Source organism: Primulina eburnea, chromosome 11 (assembly GCF_022965805.1).
Source record: "Primulina eburnea isolate SZY01 chromosome 11, ASM2296580v1, whole genome shotgun sequence".
Taxonomy (NCBI): domain Eukaryota; kingdom Viridiplantae; phylum Streptophyta; class Magnoliopsida; order Lamiales; family Gesneriaceae; genus Primulina; species Primulina eburnea.
In genome coordinates, this window is record NC_133111.1 from 42,212,303 (window position 1) to 42,226,185 (window position 13,883).

Below are 13,883 nucleotides of genomic sequence, written 5' to 3' on the forward strand. Positions count from 1 at the left end.
TTAAGGAATAATGATTAACAATTGTTTTGGAAATTCATTTTATCTAATTCTTATAGAAGTATGCAAAGAATCGCGTTTCAATTGTCACGACACGTTTTTAGCCAAGTTATGGATAAGATGGTTCATCTTCTCCGGAACCATTTGTTCCCTCCTATGGCAACGGGTCTCTCTTCCGTATCATCACCCCCGGCCCAATATTCGTTCGGCCCGACCAAAGCCCGCAAGCATCCTGCAGCATGCTGGGTCCGCAAGCATTTTCTTCGGCCTGTCAGTAACTCTCTTCAAGCTCAGTTACAATTATCAACTAAGCCACGGCTGTGCTCCGCCTCCGGCACGGCGGTTGAAGACGGACAGCTGAGCGACGAGTTGTCGATTAGCATCGACGTCCTTCATCGTTTCATTGAGCTCAACTTGGGCAATTGGATTGGCTCTTTTCATGTACTACTGATTCTTCGTACTAATGTTTAATTGCTTTTTCTAGTCCCGGTGATTAATTAGGGACGTTTCGATTAGGTTTTATCTGTTGTTCCATTAATATTTTGTGTTCTCTTTATAGTTTCTGTGTGTTAATCGAGCTGTTTGGGAACTTGTTCAGTCGGTATCATTATGCTGTACTCCACTCGCAAAAAGCTTGAAATTGTGCTTGAATTCATCAGAATTTTGAACTGGATTGAATCTGATACACCTAAGTATTACACTTTTCGAGTGAGTGCCGGCTCCAGCATTAAAAGGAAGAGAGCATGTTGGGGCTTTTCTAGTTATAGCCTTCATTGAGCTGATCAATCATATTCAATTCTTCTTCCTCAGTGTCAACTTCTTGCTTTTCAATTTCTTGGTCCTTGCTGTTAGTTGAAACTGGCTTATGTGAATCAGAATCACTTATCCTTCCTCGAGCTTGAATTTTCCACAACCCTTCTCCATAGTTATGTTGATTGCAGATGTGAATCATTCATTACAGATTTTGGGACAGAAAAGCAAATATTTTTCTGAATTTTTCGATATATGAATTGCTTCTGTGTTGATATTAACAATTTTCTGATTTGGGTGGAAGTAGATTCTTTGATTTTAATGTAGTTGATCCCATCTAAAAGTGTCAAATGATTGTCAAGCACCTAGTGCTCAAATCATATTTTCGGCTAGTAATTTTTCATCATATTTTTGGCTCAAGTATCATTCGCGTTGTTTTTTAGTTATTTATAGATTGGTATGGGTGTCAATGCTAAATCACCGCAACTCTAAAAAAATATAATTTTGGGAACGAGCGTACCCTTGTTGATTCTTGAAGTTGTGACTCCTGAATTTGAAATTCTCTTTGGAAGAGCATTCAAGTTCAATATGTTCATCCTAAATGATGATAATTATTATTATTTTTTTGAATGAACGATAATTTAAATAAAATGAATAGATTTTTGGTTGCATTAAAGATTGCACCAAGGATGCTGGTATTAACTCTCTTATTGATTTCTTGCAGCAATTTGATTATAATGGGAATTTACTGCATGAAATTAGTACAAGGCTTGCTGTGAGTTATTACGGTGAAGATGAGCTCCGCAGTTTGATCCAATCGTAAGTGCTTTCAAACTAGAAGACTTGTCGACTGATTTATATCAATATAATTTGTGGAATCATTGATACATGTTGGGTATTGGTGAATAGATTTTGCATTATTCAAGAATTTAATTATGTAAAATCGTGTTTTTATATTGAGTTGGTTGTTGAACCAAAATCAACCTTCTAAGAAAAACTGATAGTTGGATGTGCAACAAATTCAAATAGTCAGTACATTTTAGTTTGCTGCAGTTTTTGTATTCTGTAGGATCATATTCTTTTGCTTTCTAGCCTTTATATCTCCTCATTTTGCATCTACTTCCCAATGTAGAACATAAAAGTATTTGACGATCTCGTTAGCTTGAAATTTAGCACTTATTATTTAATAGTATTTAAATTTATACAATTCTTTCATGGTGCGCGATGTCATGTTCCCTTCACAACTTCTAAAAATATTTTTCTTTCTCATTGTTCTCAGACCATCATGTTTGTTATCTATATCCTAGATTTGTAAATATCTGGTAATACTTCTTGGTCTGTCGCTTTTGTATCTTCCCCAAATCAAAATGGAATATATATATATATATATATATATATATATATATATATATATGTATATATATATTTTCAAATTGACCTAGGGTCGAATAATATTCTTGTGTTTTTTTACTTGGCATTGCCATGTTTTTTTCCCTCTAATCTTTGTTGGTTGATGTTTTACTGGTGCACTTAATGCAGCTTATTTCCCTCTGGAGTTAGTCTATTGATGTATTTTTTTTTTGGTTTTCAAAATTAGGTTGTACATAAAACAACCTCCACTAAGCCCATCAGGCTCTCAGGATGAGTCGGAATGGTTCGAGTACAAAATTAAGGAAACCAACATGTTCACGGTGGACAAATATCAGCAGGTGAGTTTGAGCTAGCTGAAAGCTTAGCAGTTGCAAACTATTGGCAGATTTTACAGTCGTCTTGTTGGTGGTTTTAGTTTTTCATCCATTGACTTTAGTGTGCAGATTGGCTTTTTCCCAAAACAAAAGGCATTTGCTTTGAGATACCAGACAGCTGGAATGTTGGAAACAGTTATACGACAGGGGGTGCTAGGTGAAGATGATACTGGAGAAGAATCCCCTAGGTTCGTTTCTCTTTTGTTGATGAATAATTCTTTTATGAGGAGTTGATAATTCCGAAAAAATGAGAGCGGCTTTTTGATTTTGGAGGTGTGGCATCTAATCATTTTGGTTCCCCTTTATGTCTAAGCATATGTGTTGGGCTGCTGTTGATTCTATAAAGACATTAGGCATCTATTATCAATTAGAAATCACTCCTGGCTCCATGAGTCCAATATGAATTCCATGGGGTAAATAATGCGTACATCCTTCAGTTTTCTGTCTGAAATTCTACGAACTAGTGATGAACTTTCAAATCAGAAATTATTAATTCTTCACTATGTGTATCGGTTGTATGGTAGGGGTAATTGACAAGATCTTTGATTTCAGACTTCTATTTCAAATAATAGAACCTATGCGTATAGTTTTATCAGAAGCACTAAATGTTCTTCTCGCTATCCACAAAAAAAAAGGTGGATAACATTTTGATTTTTGACATATAGCACAACATCAAGAGTTAAAGTTTGTTTTGCTTTGATGTCGCTTGATACTGTAAATACTTTATTGTGCCTATATTGTTAATCTCATGCTCAATTTCTCAAGGCAAACTCTTCTTTCTCGTTCTTGTATTTTTCTGGCAGAAACTTAAAACTTCCTTCTCGACGACCCGCAATTGTATGTGAGAACTGCCTTTTTTCATTGGAACGAGATGCAAGAGTTAGAGCTTTCCATATCATGGATCCAAAAGGGATATTGGATATGCTCATTGTCTTCCTGGAAGAAAGAGACAGCAAAGTGCCTCTTCATCCTACCTTGGACGATTCCAAGGTACCTTATCCTTGTATCAACAACAAAATTTCCTTCCCACTCATGAGATATGGGTTACATGATAGTTAACTTTTGGTTCTAGGATAGGATTTCTCCACATTTAGGGACATGGAGAGGTCATTCTGTAACTAAACGAAGTGGTGTTTATGGGTTTACAATTGCTGAAGCCGATACAATTGCAACGCTTGAAATGAACGATGATGGTCAGCTCATTCAGGTTTTTCCAGTTCCTGATTTTCTGTACAAAATCGAGAGTTGTAGGAGGATTTTATTGTTGATGTAAATATCCTTGATTTTATATATGGATGCAGGACATTAAATCTAAATCAGATAACAAAGATGCTACCAGTACCGTAAACTGGAAGGGTTCTATCTCCGACAACTTGATCACTTTTTATGGTGGGTACCAGATGACTTTATTGCCAGGAGGAATGTACATGGGATTCCCCACTGATGTGTCAAAGAGTGTGCAAGAAGCCAAGTCTTTCCATCTGGAATTATGTTGGCTCGAGTCGCCTGGAACGAGACAGAGATTGGTTCGAACTTATGACATGGAAGGCTTAGCCGTCTCCTCAACATATATTCTTGAAACCAGACAATAATAATAGATTCGGTCCATGTACTGCGGCTGGAAGCGTACGTATTGTCAATTGCAGAAAAGTCAAGCCAAATGGTGAATTCAAGTTCTCGAAGGCAAGTCAATCAGGCTTTAGAACTCTAGAAGTTTTTCAATACAAAATTCAATTTGTTTAATGATTTTTGGAGGGTCCAGCAGTCTGTTCAGATTATCTGATAGATTGAACTTATTGTCTTCTTGACTATGAGGAAACTCGTTGAAGGAAAATTTGTTACCGTTTCTATAGAATGTGGGTATCACTTCAAAGAAAATGCTATCCCCGTAGCAATGACCATGTACCAATCTCAAGATAAGCTCAGTTCAAATTCAAAACAAAGATTAAAAACTGGACAACTCTAGTTTTTTTTTATCTAGTTTTTAAAACTTTAATCTTAGACTCAGTTATGCTTTTCGACCGTACTCGTTAGCTGCGTACTGCAAAGAGAAGAAATATTTTAATACACAAAGCAATCAAGCTAAATGTGACAGATGAATGGCTCAGCACGGAAATGTACACGAATGAGTTGTCTTTTCGCGCTCCAAGGGTTCTAATCCTTCTTCTCTCAATTGCCTTCTAAGGGGTTCTGAGCTAAACGCAAAATTATGCTTTATTCGAGATTAGACGAACAATCAAATCTTCCCAAACAAGATCCAATGCCGACCTCTCCACCATTTTTTCTACTTCATAAAAGTTTGATCTTTTCACACAAGCAACACGGTTGTCCCAAATTAATCGTTTTTAAGACATTCAATTTTAAAAGTAATCGGACGATCTAAAAGATTGAGCTTTGAATCTAAGCAGAAAAGAGAGTAAAATCCAACCAAAGTAAAAAAAATAAAAGAAAAACGTAAGGAAAAATATAGGGCAATCCCCTCGCTGTTGGCTGCAAGACTAAAGCAGCAAAGCGGCCATGGAGTCCCCAATAAATTAATGTGCGCCGATCACACTAACGTGCGCCACGATTAAAACCTCTCCCGTGGAATACCACGCCACCCCTTCTCTCGCGGGGGAAGCGCTCGGCCTACGGCGCTGTCTTCTTGCCCTCTGAGGTAAGTGCGAATATATACGCACGCGTTTTGGGAAACTTAGGGCTTAGTACCCTTGTAAATTCCGGAATTGCCCCCATTTTTTCATGGGTTGGGCCTTGATAAAAATGGGTGGTGTACAAATTTTCAGAGAAATCGACTAGACCGATCAAAATCAGAATTTGGTTCGGCCAGTTTGATCAATCGGTTTTTTAAAAATATATCGGTCAAATTTGTTTAATCGGTTCGGTTTTAGAATAAATCGGTTTTCTGGTCCGACTGATTTTAAGATAGATCGATTCAATCATCATACCGATAATGACAATATTGTTCCAAGCTAAATGGATCGGTTATTCCTAAACAAACCATAAAGAGTATAATGTACATACCATTTCCCCATATTGGATCACGAACAATGTCAGAATGATTAAAAAAAATTTTAAAAAGTCATCGAGTCTATATGTTAGGATCAAACTGCTTATCATTGGACCAAAAAAATATAGTTGTTAGCACAGACATGACTTTAATTTTTTTATACGTGAGGCAACACATAGTACACCTACTTGTGTGATATTAGGTCAGGCTGTTAGGTTATAAGTCCAGAGAGATATGTGTCTCTCTGCTGGTGTTGTCTCATGTTTCTTAAAGATATGTCTTACTATTTTCTACCGTCGACCTTATGTCCAGCAGAAACAATATTACCCCTTAAAATCTGTAGTCGTACTTTTATGGTCCACATAATCAACCAGATCAAACGACATAACTTCAGCATCTTGATATACGAGAACTTCCAAAGATGTTATCCATCTCAATATTACTATCACTCATACACGCTCAACCCAAACACCACCTTATTTGCAACCACATTTGTATTATATGAACGAAAAACAAACCATACAAAGATATGAACACGATACCAAGTCAAACCCATGTAAAATGCATCTTTAAAAAAAAAAAAAACAACTGTAACTTTTTTTTTTATCTAATGATAAGCATTTTATCCGAGAGTGGGTCTCATGTGAGACCGTCTCACGGATATTAATCTGTGAGACGGGTCAACCCTACCCATATTCATAGTATAAAGTAATACTCTTAGCATAAAAAGTAATTAGTGGGTCTCATGTGAGACCGTCTCACAGATCTTAACATGTGAAACGGGCCAACCCTACCTATATTCACAATAAAAAGTAATATTGTTAGCATAAAAAGTAATATTTTTTCATGGAAGACCTAAATAAGAGATCCGTCTCACAAATAAGACTCATGAGACCTCTCACACGAGTTTTTGGCAAAAATAATACTTTTTCATAGATGACCTAAATAAGAGATCCGTGTCACAAATACGACCCGTGAAATCATCTCATATAAATTTTTGCCTATATATGAACTTTTACAATGCAATGTGAAGTAATTAGATATTTTAAATTATTAGATTAGATATTATAAATATATAAATTTATAATTTTTACATTTAAAAATATAATTTTGTAATTGTTATCACGCACGTTAATCAAAAGCCTCACGCGCTTCCCATTTGCATCAATTTGAGAAAGCAATCTATCGCATGCATGAGGATCGCTCCGAATCAAATTTCTTGAATGGTGTAATTTCAATTTTTTTAATTGTACTTTCTCATTCTTTCTAAGACCCACCTGCAAATTTGCGATAATTTTCCTGCGCTGCACGTCGTTCTGTTTCTCTGTAAGCTTTTTCGTCAATAATATATCGTATTAGGGGTGTTTCTTGTGATATATTACGTAAAATAATCTGATTCTACAAATATAACCTATGGTATTCTAAATGTTTTTTTAATCTTTAAATGAATTTTCCTGATTTTGTTATGGGAAAATTGATTCGAGTTGATGGATTACAATTTTGGTTTTTGGGAATTTTTTTTTGATTATCAAGATTTGAGCTTTGGGATATTGAGTGTAGGGTTCTTTTTTATGTGTATGTACCATTTCTTCTTTTAAGATTTTTTATTTTTCCTTTGGCACGTATTGGGTTTTTTCACTTTATAATTACCTGTTTATTTTTAAATATTCATATATAGTGCTATCTTCCAGAGAAAAACTGGAAAGTGCATCGATTTTGGGAATAGGAAATTAGTCACGTGGATCGTGGACAATATAATTGAAGTTTAATATTTCTTTTAAGGAAGGAGATTTAATACTTTCCATCAAATGCTTTTCTTATGTTTTGACTTGCCAAATTGAACTGATGTTTCCCCAGAGCAAATTTATGTCGATGCTATATCTGTAATGTTATGTATGTTAGATATTTACATACTGTTATATTCCTCTATAATTGAATTTTGTTCAGGAATATGGATGGGTCAGTTCCAGATAGCAGGAGTGTGGATTCATTCTTGCGGAACTATAAGCTTGGGAAGACTCTCGGGATCGGGTCATTTGGCAAAGTTAAAATTGCTGACCATGCATTGACAGGGCATAAAGTTGCGATCAAGATCCTTAACCGTAAGAAGATAAAGAATATGGATATGGAAGAAAAAGGTTGGTCAACTCATTTGAAATGTTTTGCAAATGCCACATATGAATCATGTAGTGGCATGATATTGATTAGTATTACCGTGTGAAAATTATTCAAAGAGGGCTGATTTTCTGTACATGGTATTCTGATCACTTTTATTTTTAGGGAGAATCAAGCTTAGCAGTTTAACTTTTATGATTTTTTGGAAGACTTGATTTTCTTCTTTCAGTTAGAAGAGAAATCAAAATTTTGAGACTGTTTATGCATCCCCATATTATACGTCTCTATGAGGTTGTAGAGACTCACGCTGATATATTCGTGGTGATGGAGTACGTGAAGTCTGGTGAGTTGTTTGATTATATTGTCGAGAAAGGAAGGTTACATGAAGAGGAGGCTCGCAACTTCTTTCAGCAGGTGTGATGCCTGATTTGAGCTTAACTTCTTAGTTTATTTAAGATGGGTATACATATATATCCAGAAACTGTGAGAATGTGCTGATATTACAGATAATCTCTGGAGTTGAGTACTGCCACAGGAATATGGTTGTTCACAGAGATCTGAAACCCGAGAACTTGCTTTTAGATTCCAAGTTCAATGTGAAGATTGCTGATTTTGGATTGAGCAACATCATGCGTGACGGTCATTTTCTGAAGACAAGCTGTGGAAGCCCGAACTATGCTGCTCCAGAGGTACCATATAAAAGTAGCAACAGTGAAATATAAGCCATGCAATAACTCAGTGCTTTACGAGAAACTTGGATTTAGGCTCTTTAAATTTTGAAAATTGGATTTTAAAGGGTTTGGTCGGCATTTTGTCATAGGTTATCTCTGGTAAATTATATGCTGGGCCTGAAGTCGATGTGTGGAGCTGTGGTGTTATTCTTTATGCACTTCTCTGCGGAACCCTTCCCTTTGATGATGAAAACATTCCCAATCTTTTCAAAAAAATCAAGGTATGTTCAGGTTTACTTATGTCCTCATGTTTGTCATTTTTCTGTTCACTTCATATTCTTTTCATCCTCTACAGAGTTCAGGGATAAATGGTAACGTTCAGATTGTACTTTGAAATACTTCATTTCTATTTCTTGCAATATTAATCCACAGGGAGGGATATATACTCTTCCGAGCCATTTATCTGCTGGCGCAAGAGATCTGATTCCAAAGATGCTTATTGTTGATCCCATGAAGCGAATTACTATTCCTGAGATTCGTGCACACCCCTGGTTCCTAGCACGTCTACCACGCTATTTGGCTGTGCCACCACCAGATTCCATGCAGCAAGCAAAAAAGGTTTCTCGAAATCGCACTGGCATATGCACGCGTTACTTTTTTCATGCGAAATTGCCATTTCATGTGATCAATCATGGGAAAATTAGAAAATAACTACAAAACCGGAACATCTATTACAGTTCTTTACGGATGCATATTTACCTACGTATGTTGTGGTTTTCCTGTGTGAGGCTCTCGTTATTAATTTGGTAGCCATATGCATATTACTTGATCTGATTTTTATGATGCACACATCACACTATTTGTTTGATGCATTTAAACTGATGATTAGAACAGCTTTTAATCAATTCAAAAATTGTCACATGCAGATTGAAGAAGATATTATTCAGGAAGTGGTTAAGATGGGCTTTGAGAGAAATTCTCTAGTTGATTCGCTTCAGAACAGGGTTCAAAATGAGGTGACTTTTGTGACTGCTATCTTACATATTTATTTGGGATTTTCTCATCTCTTTGATGTATTTTAGGGCACCGTTACATACTTTTTGTTGCTCGACAACCGGTTCCGTGTTGCCAATGGCTACCTTGGAGATGAATTCAAAGAAACCATGGTAAGGTTTTTAATATCATGTTAGTGCATTAATTGCGCTTTCCCTGCATGTTTGTAAACAAGGGCAGGTTTGATTTAATATTATATTCTCTCATCCTATTTTTTAGCCACTACTAGTTCTGTTTTGCCATATCCGTTTTCTGAACTACTCTCATTGTTTCGTCTTTTAATATTTGCACATAAATATTTTCTTCTCCTGATTTCAGATATCTGAAAGAATTCCTGTTTCTTCAGGAAACTGGATATAATATCATGAACGTAAGTGATATTGCTGCCCCTTCTGTTGGGCACCGGCTTCCTGGTGCCATTGATTATCAACATTTTGGAGCAAGGCAGTTAGCCATCGATAGAAAATGGGCACTTGGACTCCAAGTTAGTTCTTTCTTTTCTTTGTTCTCAGTTTATTCCCAATGGAGTTGAAATTGGTGTGAAACATTCTCGCCTGCAAAAAAGTATGATCTCAGGTGGTTCCGATTCAAGGGGCTGGCTCAAATTCTTTGAGCGTGCTTACTTGGAAATAGCAATTGATGAAACTTATGCTGTTATTTTTTTAAGCTAAAATTTTATCTCTATTTTTCTCTGGAATCTCGTTTGAGAGTTTTCTAGTCTACTTGTTTCATATTTAAAGATCAAAGTTCGTTCGAATTTGGCATGCTCTTATATTGATTTTTACGGTTTCCCCCAATTCCAGTAAGTTTGTCATGGATGATCATGATATCTTCTACCTTTTTTGATAGTCGCGAGCACATCCTCGTGAGATAATGTCTGAAGTTCTCAAAGCTCTGCAAGAGTTAAATGTTTTCTGGAAAAAGATTGGGCAATATAACATGAAATGCAGATGGATTCATGCCATTCCTGGTGAGGATGAAGGAAACACCGAGAATCCGACACAAGACTATCCTCAGAATGGAGACGAGTCTGTTACCATTAGGCATGATGGAAATTTTAGGCCACCAAATGTGGTCAAGTTTGAAATGCAGGCAATGATCTTTATTTCGTTGTTCATTTTTAATTTTTTTTATCGTGGATTTAAGAGAATCGCGTTCTGCAAAAGTAGAAATAACATTTATGAAATAACGAAACCAGAAGCAAGATTTGCTGATATAAATGTTGAGTGATGCCCCAGAAATTTTATCGCAGAGCACAAAAGTAAAGGCGAATAAGAAGAATAAATACATAGAACTGACTCATCTGATTTCATATCTACAGCTTTATAAAACTCGTGAAGACAAATACTTGCTTGATCTGCAGAGAGTTCAAGGGCCACAGTTCCTGTTTCTTGATCTCTGTGCTGCCTTTCTTGCCCAGCTTCGTGTCCTGTGAAGTTGTTACGTTTCCACCTCAAACACTGTTAATCTGTGGGCAATCAGAAGTTGATGCTGTATATATGGTCAGATAAGTGCCGACTCTCTTGCTCTCAGATGAATGCCGTTGGTGCCAACCCGTTGATTGGTCCCTCATAAGGAGTTGGATTCTACAACGCTTAGACTTGTTAACTTCTCTTTTCGCAATTTCTAAGTTCCTAGAACGAATCAGGATTTTCTTGAATCTTTGTGTTCTTACAGTTAAAATAAGTCAGATGTGGTATGAAATGTGCAAATAATCATTCACGGAGTATCTGATGTAGGTTGTGAATTGTGATATAGATTTTATTGTTCCTAAATTTTATCTGTTGGATAAAATAAGTCTAATTTTCGTTCATACACACATAGCCAAATAAGAATGGATCATCTTTAGTATTTCAAAATTATGAAAGATTTTTCTCAATAGTCATCTACTATTAGAATACTTGCATATTGTTTCATGGTTAATACAATTGGATTTTTTTTCGAATCCAAATACTTGTCATTAATATTGTTGGTAAAAAAATCTTCTGCAACATTGTCATAGCTAATGATATGCGACTTCTTTTAACTTTCCGATACAAATGTTTTGAGAAAATAGCAACAAACAAATATCAGCAGAATTAAAATGTATAATTGAATCAAAGTTAATTAACAAAGCAAATAGGAGCGAGTTCAATCGAGTTCCACAGCAACAGTTCCCCATCTTGATTCAACAAATCCCCGGAAATCTCATCTTCACCATCCACTTTTTCTTGCTCAACTGTGCTATTTTTAATCTCTTCTTGGCTCAGTTTACAGGCATTTCGAAGCCTGGTGAGCTGATCAGACCTGTCCAAAGAATGTTTCATCTTCAGCTTCAAGCACTCTGTTATCCCATTAAACGCATAGAGTGAAGCAGAAAATTTCCTCTCATAATTCATTCTCCTCATAGCCTCAGTCAGCATCAAGGGCTCGTCTTCTTGATCCATTGGTCTTGAAATCTCCTCAGTAATTTCGAAAGGCGAGTATTCGATGGATCCTATTTCGTCCACAAATTTGAAGTCCATAGGTTCAAGACTGGCAGTGCCGTTTTCTTGAATTTCATTTTCCATTTCCAGTTCTTGCAGGAAATCATCGGATTCATTCTCCTTGATTCGATGATGGGTGCTTTCAGTTTGTGTCATGTTTGACTCGAAACTCAAGCAATTGTATCCGTCAGTAGTAATCAAGTTGCTGTGTTCCAGGGCATAATCTTCATCAGAATCGTTAAGGAAATCCGTGAAATGGGATTCTAAGATATCAGGTCCTGCTTCATCCGTGTATTCTAATATTTGTTTTTGATGATCGACAAAAGCCATGGAAGAAGAAGATGATGAAGACGAAGAATTAGAATTCAAGCCTGGATTTGAGACATTATTGCTTCTTGCTTTAAGCCTGCTAAGAAGAAGATTTGTGATTTTTGAAGGTAAAGCAGGAGTGGAGGAAGAATTCGGCGAGCGTGGCCAGAAATTTGTTCTTGTATTAGCCCCACGAAGCAAACATGCCGCCTCATCGTAGGCCCTGGCGGCCTCCTCTGCGGTGTCAAATGTGCCTAACCATACTCTAATCTTTTGTATAGTGTCCTTTATCTCCGCCACCCACCGCCCTGATGGCCGCTGCCGAACACCCACAAACCGCTTCTTCCCGTGTTTGACTCCACCTAGTGCAGCCACTGCTCCTGCCTCCTGCACCATATTGTCCCACGAGGCAACATTCGCCTCGTCGGAGTTGATCTTTTCTTGATCATCCACCATTGCACAAGCCTTTCTTTTTCTTGCCATTTCTCTTGGTATTGGTTTTGGGACTCAAGGGGTCACTTGAAATTGGTTAACGAGTGTTTCTTGAACCAATTTGATGTTTGTTAATCTGTTAGTTGGTGTAGGGAATGGTTATATATATATATATATCTCTCTCTGAAATGGGAAGATTTTGTCAGAGGAGAAAATAAGGCTGAAATGGTCCTCTCATTTTTCGTTTCCTACTATTTTCAACTCATGCAAGACAAATGGAAAATCAATGGATGTTTAGCGTAACAACTTTATCATATGAAACATATCTCAACAAAATAATCATCTAGATTATAATTATTTATTTATAAGATAACATTGCCGTAATGATCACTATGTTCTATTATTAGAGTAGGTCTCTTGTGAAACAGTCTCACAATTTTTTATCTTTGAGACGGGTCAACCCTATCAATATTCACAATAAAAAGTAATACTCTTAGCATAAAAAGTATTACTTTTTAATGGTTCCGTCTCACAAAATACGATCCGTGATACCGTCTCACACAAGTTTTTTCCTTATTATTATGAAAATTTTGAAAATCACATGTAATTTTTTTAAAAAAATTAACATCCATTTATTAAAACAACATAGTGCAACGAGTTGTATAACACGTTTTTATTAATTATTTTTAAAAATAAATGTATATGCCAAAACCATTTTGTTTACTTATATAATATTTTAAAAAATATATCAAGGGAAGTTACAAATATAAAATGAAATTATTATGTAATATATGTCTTTATGCAATATGAATATGATAAAATATAGTAATGCGTGTGGTTTGACTTGGCCAAAGAGTGAATCCCAAGGTCACAATTCTTGGTGTGAAAAGTGACGCTGAGATGTTTATTACACTTACTTTCTTGATTTGTTCTCTTCATATTATATAATCAAAGAAATAAAAAAAGCTTAACAAACAAGAACCATCAGCTTATTGAAAAAGACTTCTAGTGTTAAGGTTAGAATAATATGTATTAGTTGTATTAGTTGGTTAACTATTAACCTCAAGAAACTACTAAGAATATATTAAAATGAAGAAACTAGCAAATTATCATTATTACCGACAAGACGATTATAATCGACGTCCGATTATTTTTTTTTTTTTTTGAAATTTATCGAGTTTCGTTTATTTCAAAATATAAATTACGTAATACAACGCTTACAAATATAAATGACTCAAAATTTATCGGAGTATTGATTAATTGAACCCCTAATATTTATTACACATTATTTCTTAGTCAAATTTCATGTAGGATATAGACAATAAGCATTTATACAAAG

At 35.8% G+C, this 13,883-nt stretch overlaps 3 protein-coding genes across 5 annotated transcripts; 2 read left to right on the forward strand and 1 right to left on the reverse strand.

The window, feature by feature from the left end:
* Positions 1-87: 87 nt before the first annotated feature.
* Positions 88-4,852, forward strand: LOC140806257 (uncharacterized). Its single transcript, XM_073162806.1, has 7 exons — positions 88-438; positions 1,472-1,566; positions 2,345-2,456; positions 2,562-2,680; positions 3,296-3,482; positions 3,565-3,699; positions 3,794-4,852. Exons 1-7 carry the CDS (start codon positions 109-111, stop codon positions 4,082-4,084), a joined length of 1,269 nt encoding a protein of 422 aa, XP_073018907.1. The 5' UTR covers positions 88-108; the 3' UTR covers positions 4,085-4,852.
* Positions 4,853-6,655: 1,803 nt separating this feature from the next.
* Positions 6,656-11,113, forward strand: LOC140806256 (SNF1-related protein kinase catalytic subunit alpha KIN10-like). Of its 3 annotated transcripts, none has more exons than XM_073162804.1 (11): positions 6,656-6,825; positions 7,447-7,637; positions 7,844-8,028; positions 8,121-8,303; positions 8,435-8,566; positions 8,718-8,903; positions 9,212-9,301; positions 9,368-9,451; positions 9,685-9,822; positions 10,188-10,430; positions 10,660-11,113. In XM_073162804.1, the coding sequence occupies exons 2-11, from the start codon at positions 7,451-7,453 to the stop codon at positions 10,771-10,773; spliced, it is 1,542 nt and encodes a 513-aa protein (XP_073018905.1). In that variant the 5' UTR covers positions 6,656-6,825; positions 7,447-7,450; the 3' UTR covers positions 10,774-11,113. The 3 variants fall into 3 exon arrangements, 2 of the variants coding, with proteins under 2 accessions (XP_073018905.1, XP_073018906.1); XM_073162805.1 differs by lacking the exon at positions 6,656-6,825 and adding an exon at positions 6,933-7,074; XR_012112465.1 differs by lacking the exon at positions 10,660-11,113 and having other exon boundaries at positions 9,657-9,822; positions 10,188-10,425.
* A 199-nt stretch (positions 11,114-11,312) lies between these two features.
* LOC140804926 (uncharacterized) lies at positions 11,313-12,699 on the reverse strand. The gene has a single exon (XM_073161083.1). It carries the CDS (start codon positions 12,593-12,595, stop codon positions 11,441-11,443), a length of 1,155 nt encoding a protein of 384 aa, XP_073017184.1. The 5' UTR covers positions 12,596-12,699; the 3' UTR covers positions 11,313-11,440.
* Between the last annotated feature and the right edge of the window lie 1,184 nt (positions 12,700-13,883).

Excerpts from the sequence above, each read along its gene's own strand:
- LOC140806257 (XM_073162806.1), top strand. The coding sequence starts at position 109 with ATGGATAAGATGGTTCATCTTCTCCGGAACCATTTGTTCCCTCCTATG. Across the intron at positions 439-1,471 it reads ATTGGATTGGCTCTTTTCAT|CAATTTGATTATAATGGGAA; the intron begins GTACTACTGATT and ends GATTTCTTGCAG. Across the intron at positions 3,483-3,564 it reads CTACCTTGGACGATTCCAAG|GATAGGATTTCTCCACATTT; the intron begins GTACCTTATCCT and ends TTTTGGTTCTAG.
- LOC140806256 (XM_073162804.1), top strand. The coding sequence starts at position 7,451 with ATGGATGGGTCAGTTCCAGATAGCAGGAGTGTGGATTCATTCTTGCGG. Across the intron at positions 8,304-8,434 it reads CGAACTATGCTGCTCCAGAG|GTTATCTCTGGTAAATTATA; the intron begins GTACCATATAAA and ends ATTTTGTCATAG. Across the intron at positions 9,452-9,684 it reads ATGAATTCAAAGAAACCATG|GAAACTGGATATAATATCAT; the intron begins GTAAGGTTTTTA and ends CTGTTTCTTCAG.
- LOC140804926 (XM_073161083.1), bottom strand. The coding sequence starts at position 12,595 with ATGGCAAGAAAAAGAAAGGCTTGTGCAATGGTGGATGATCAAGAAAAG.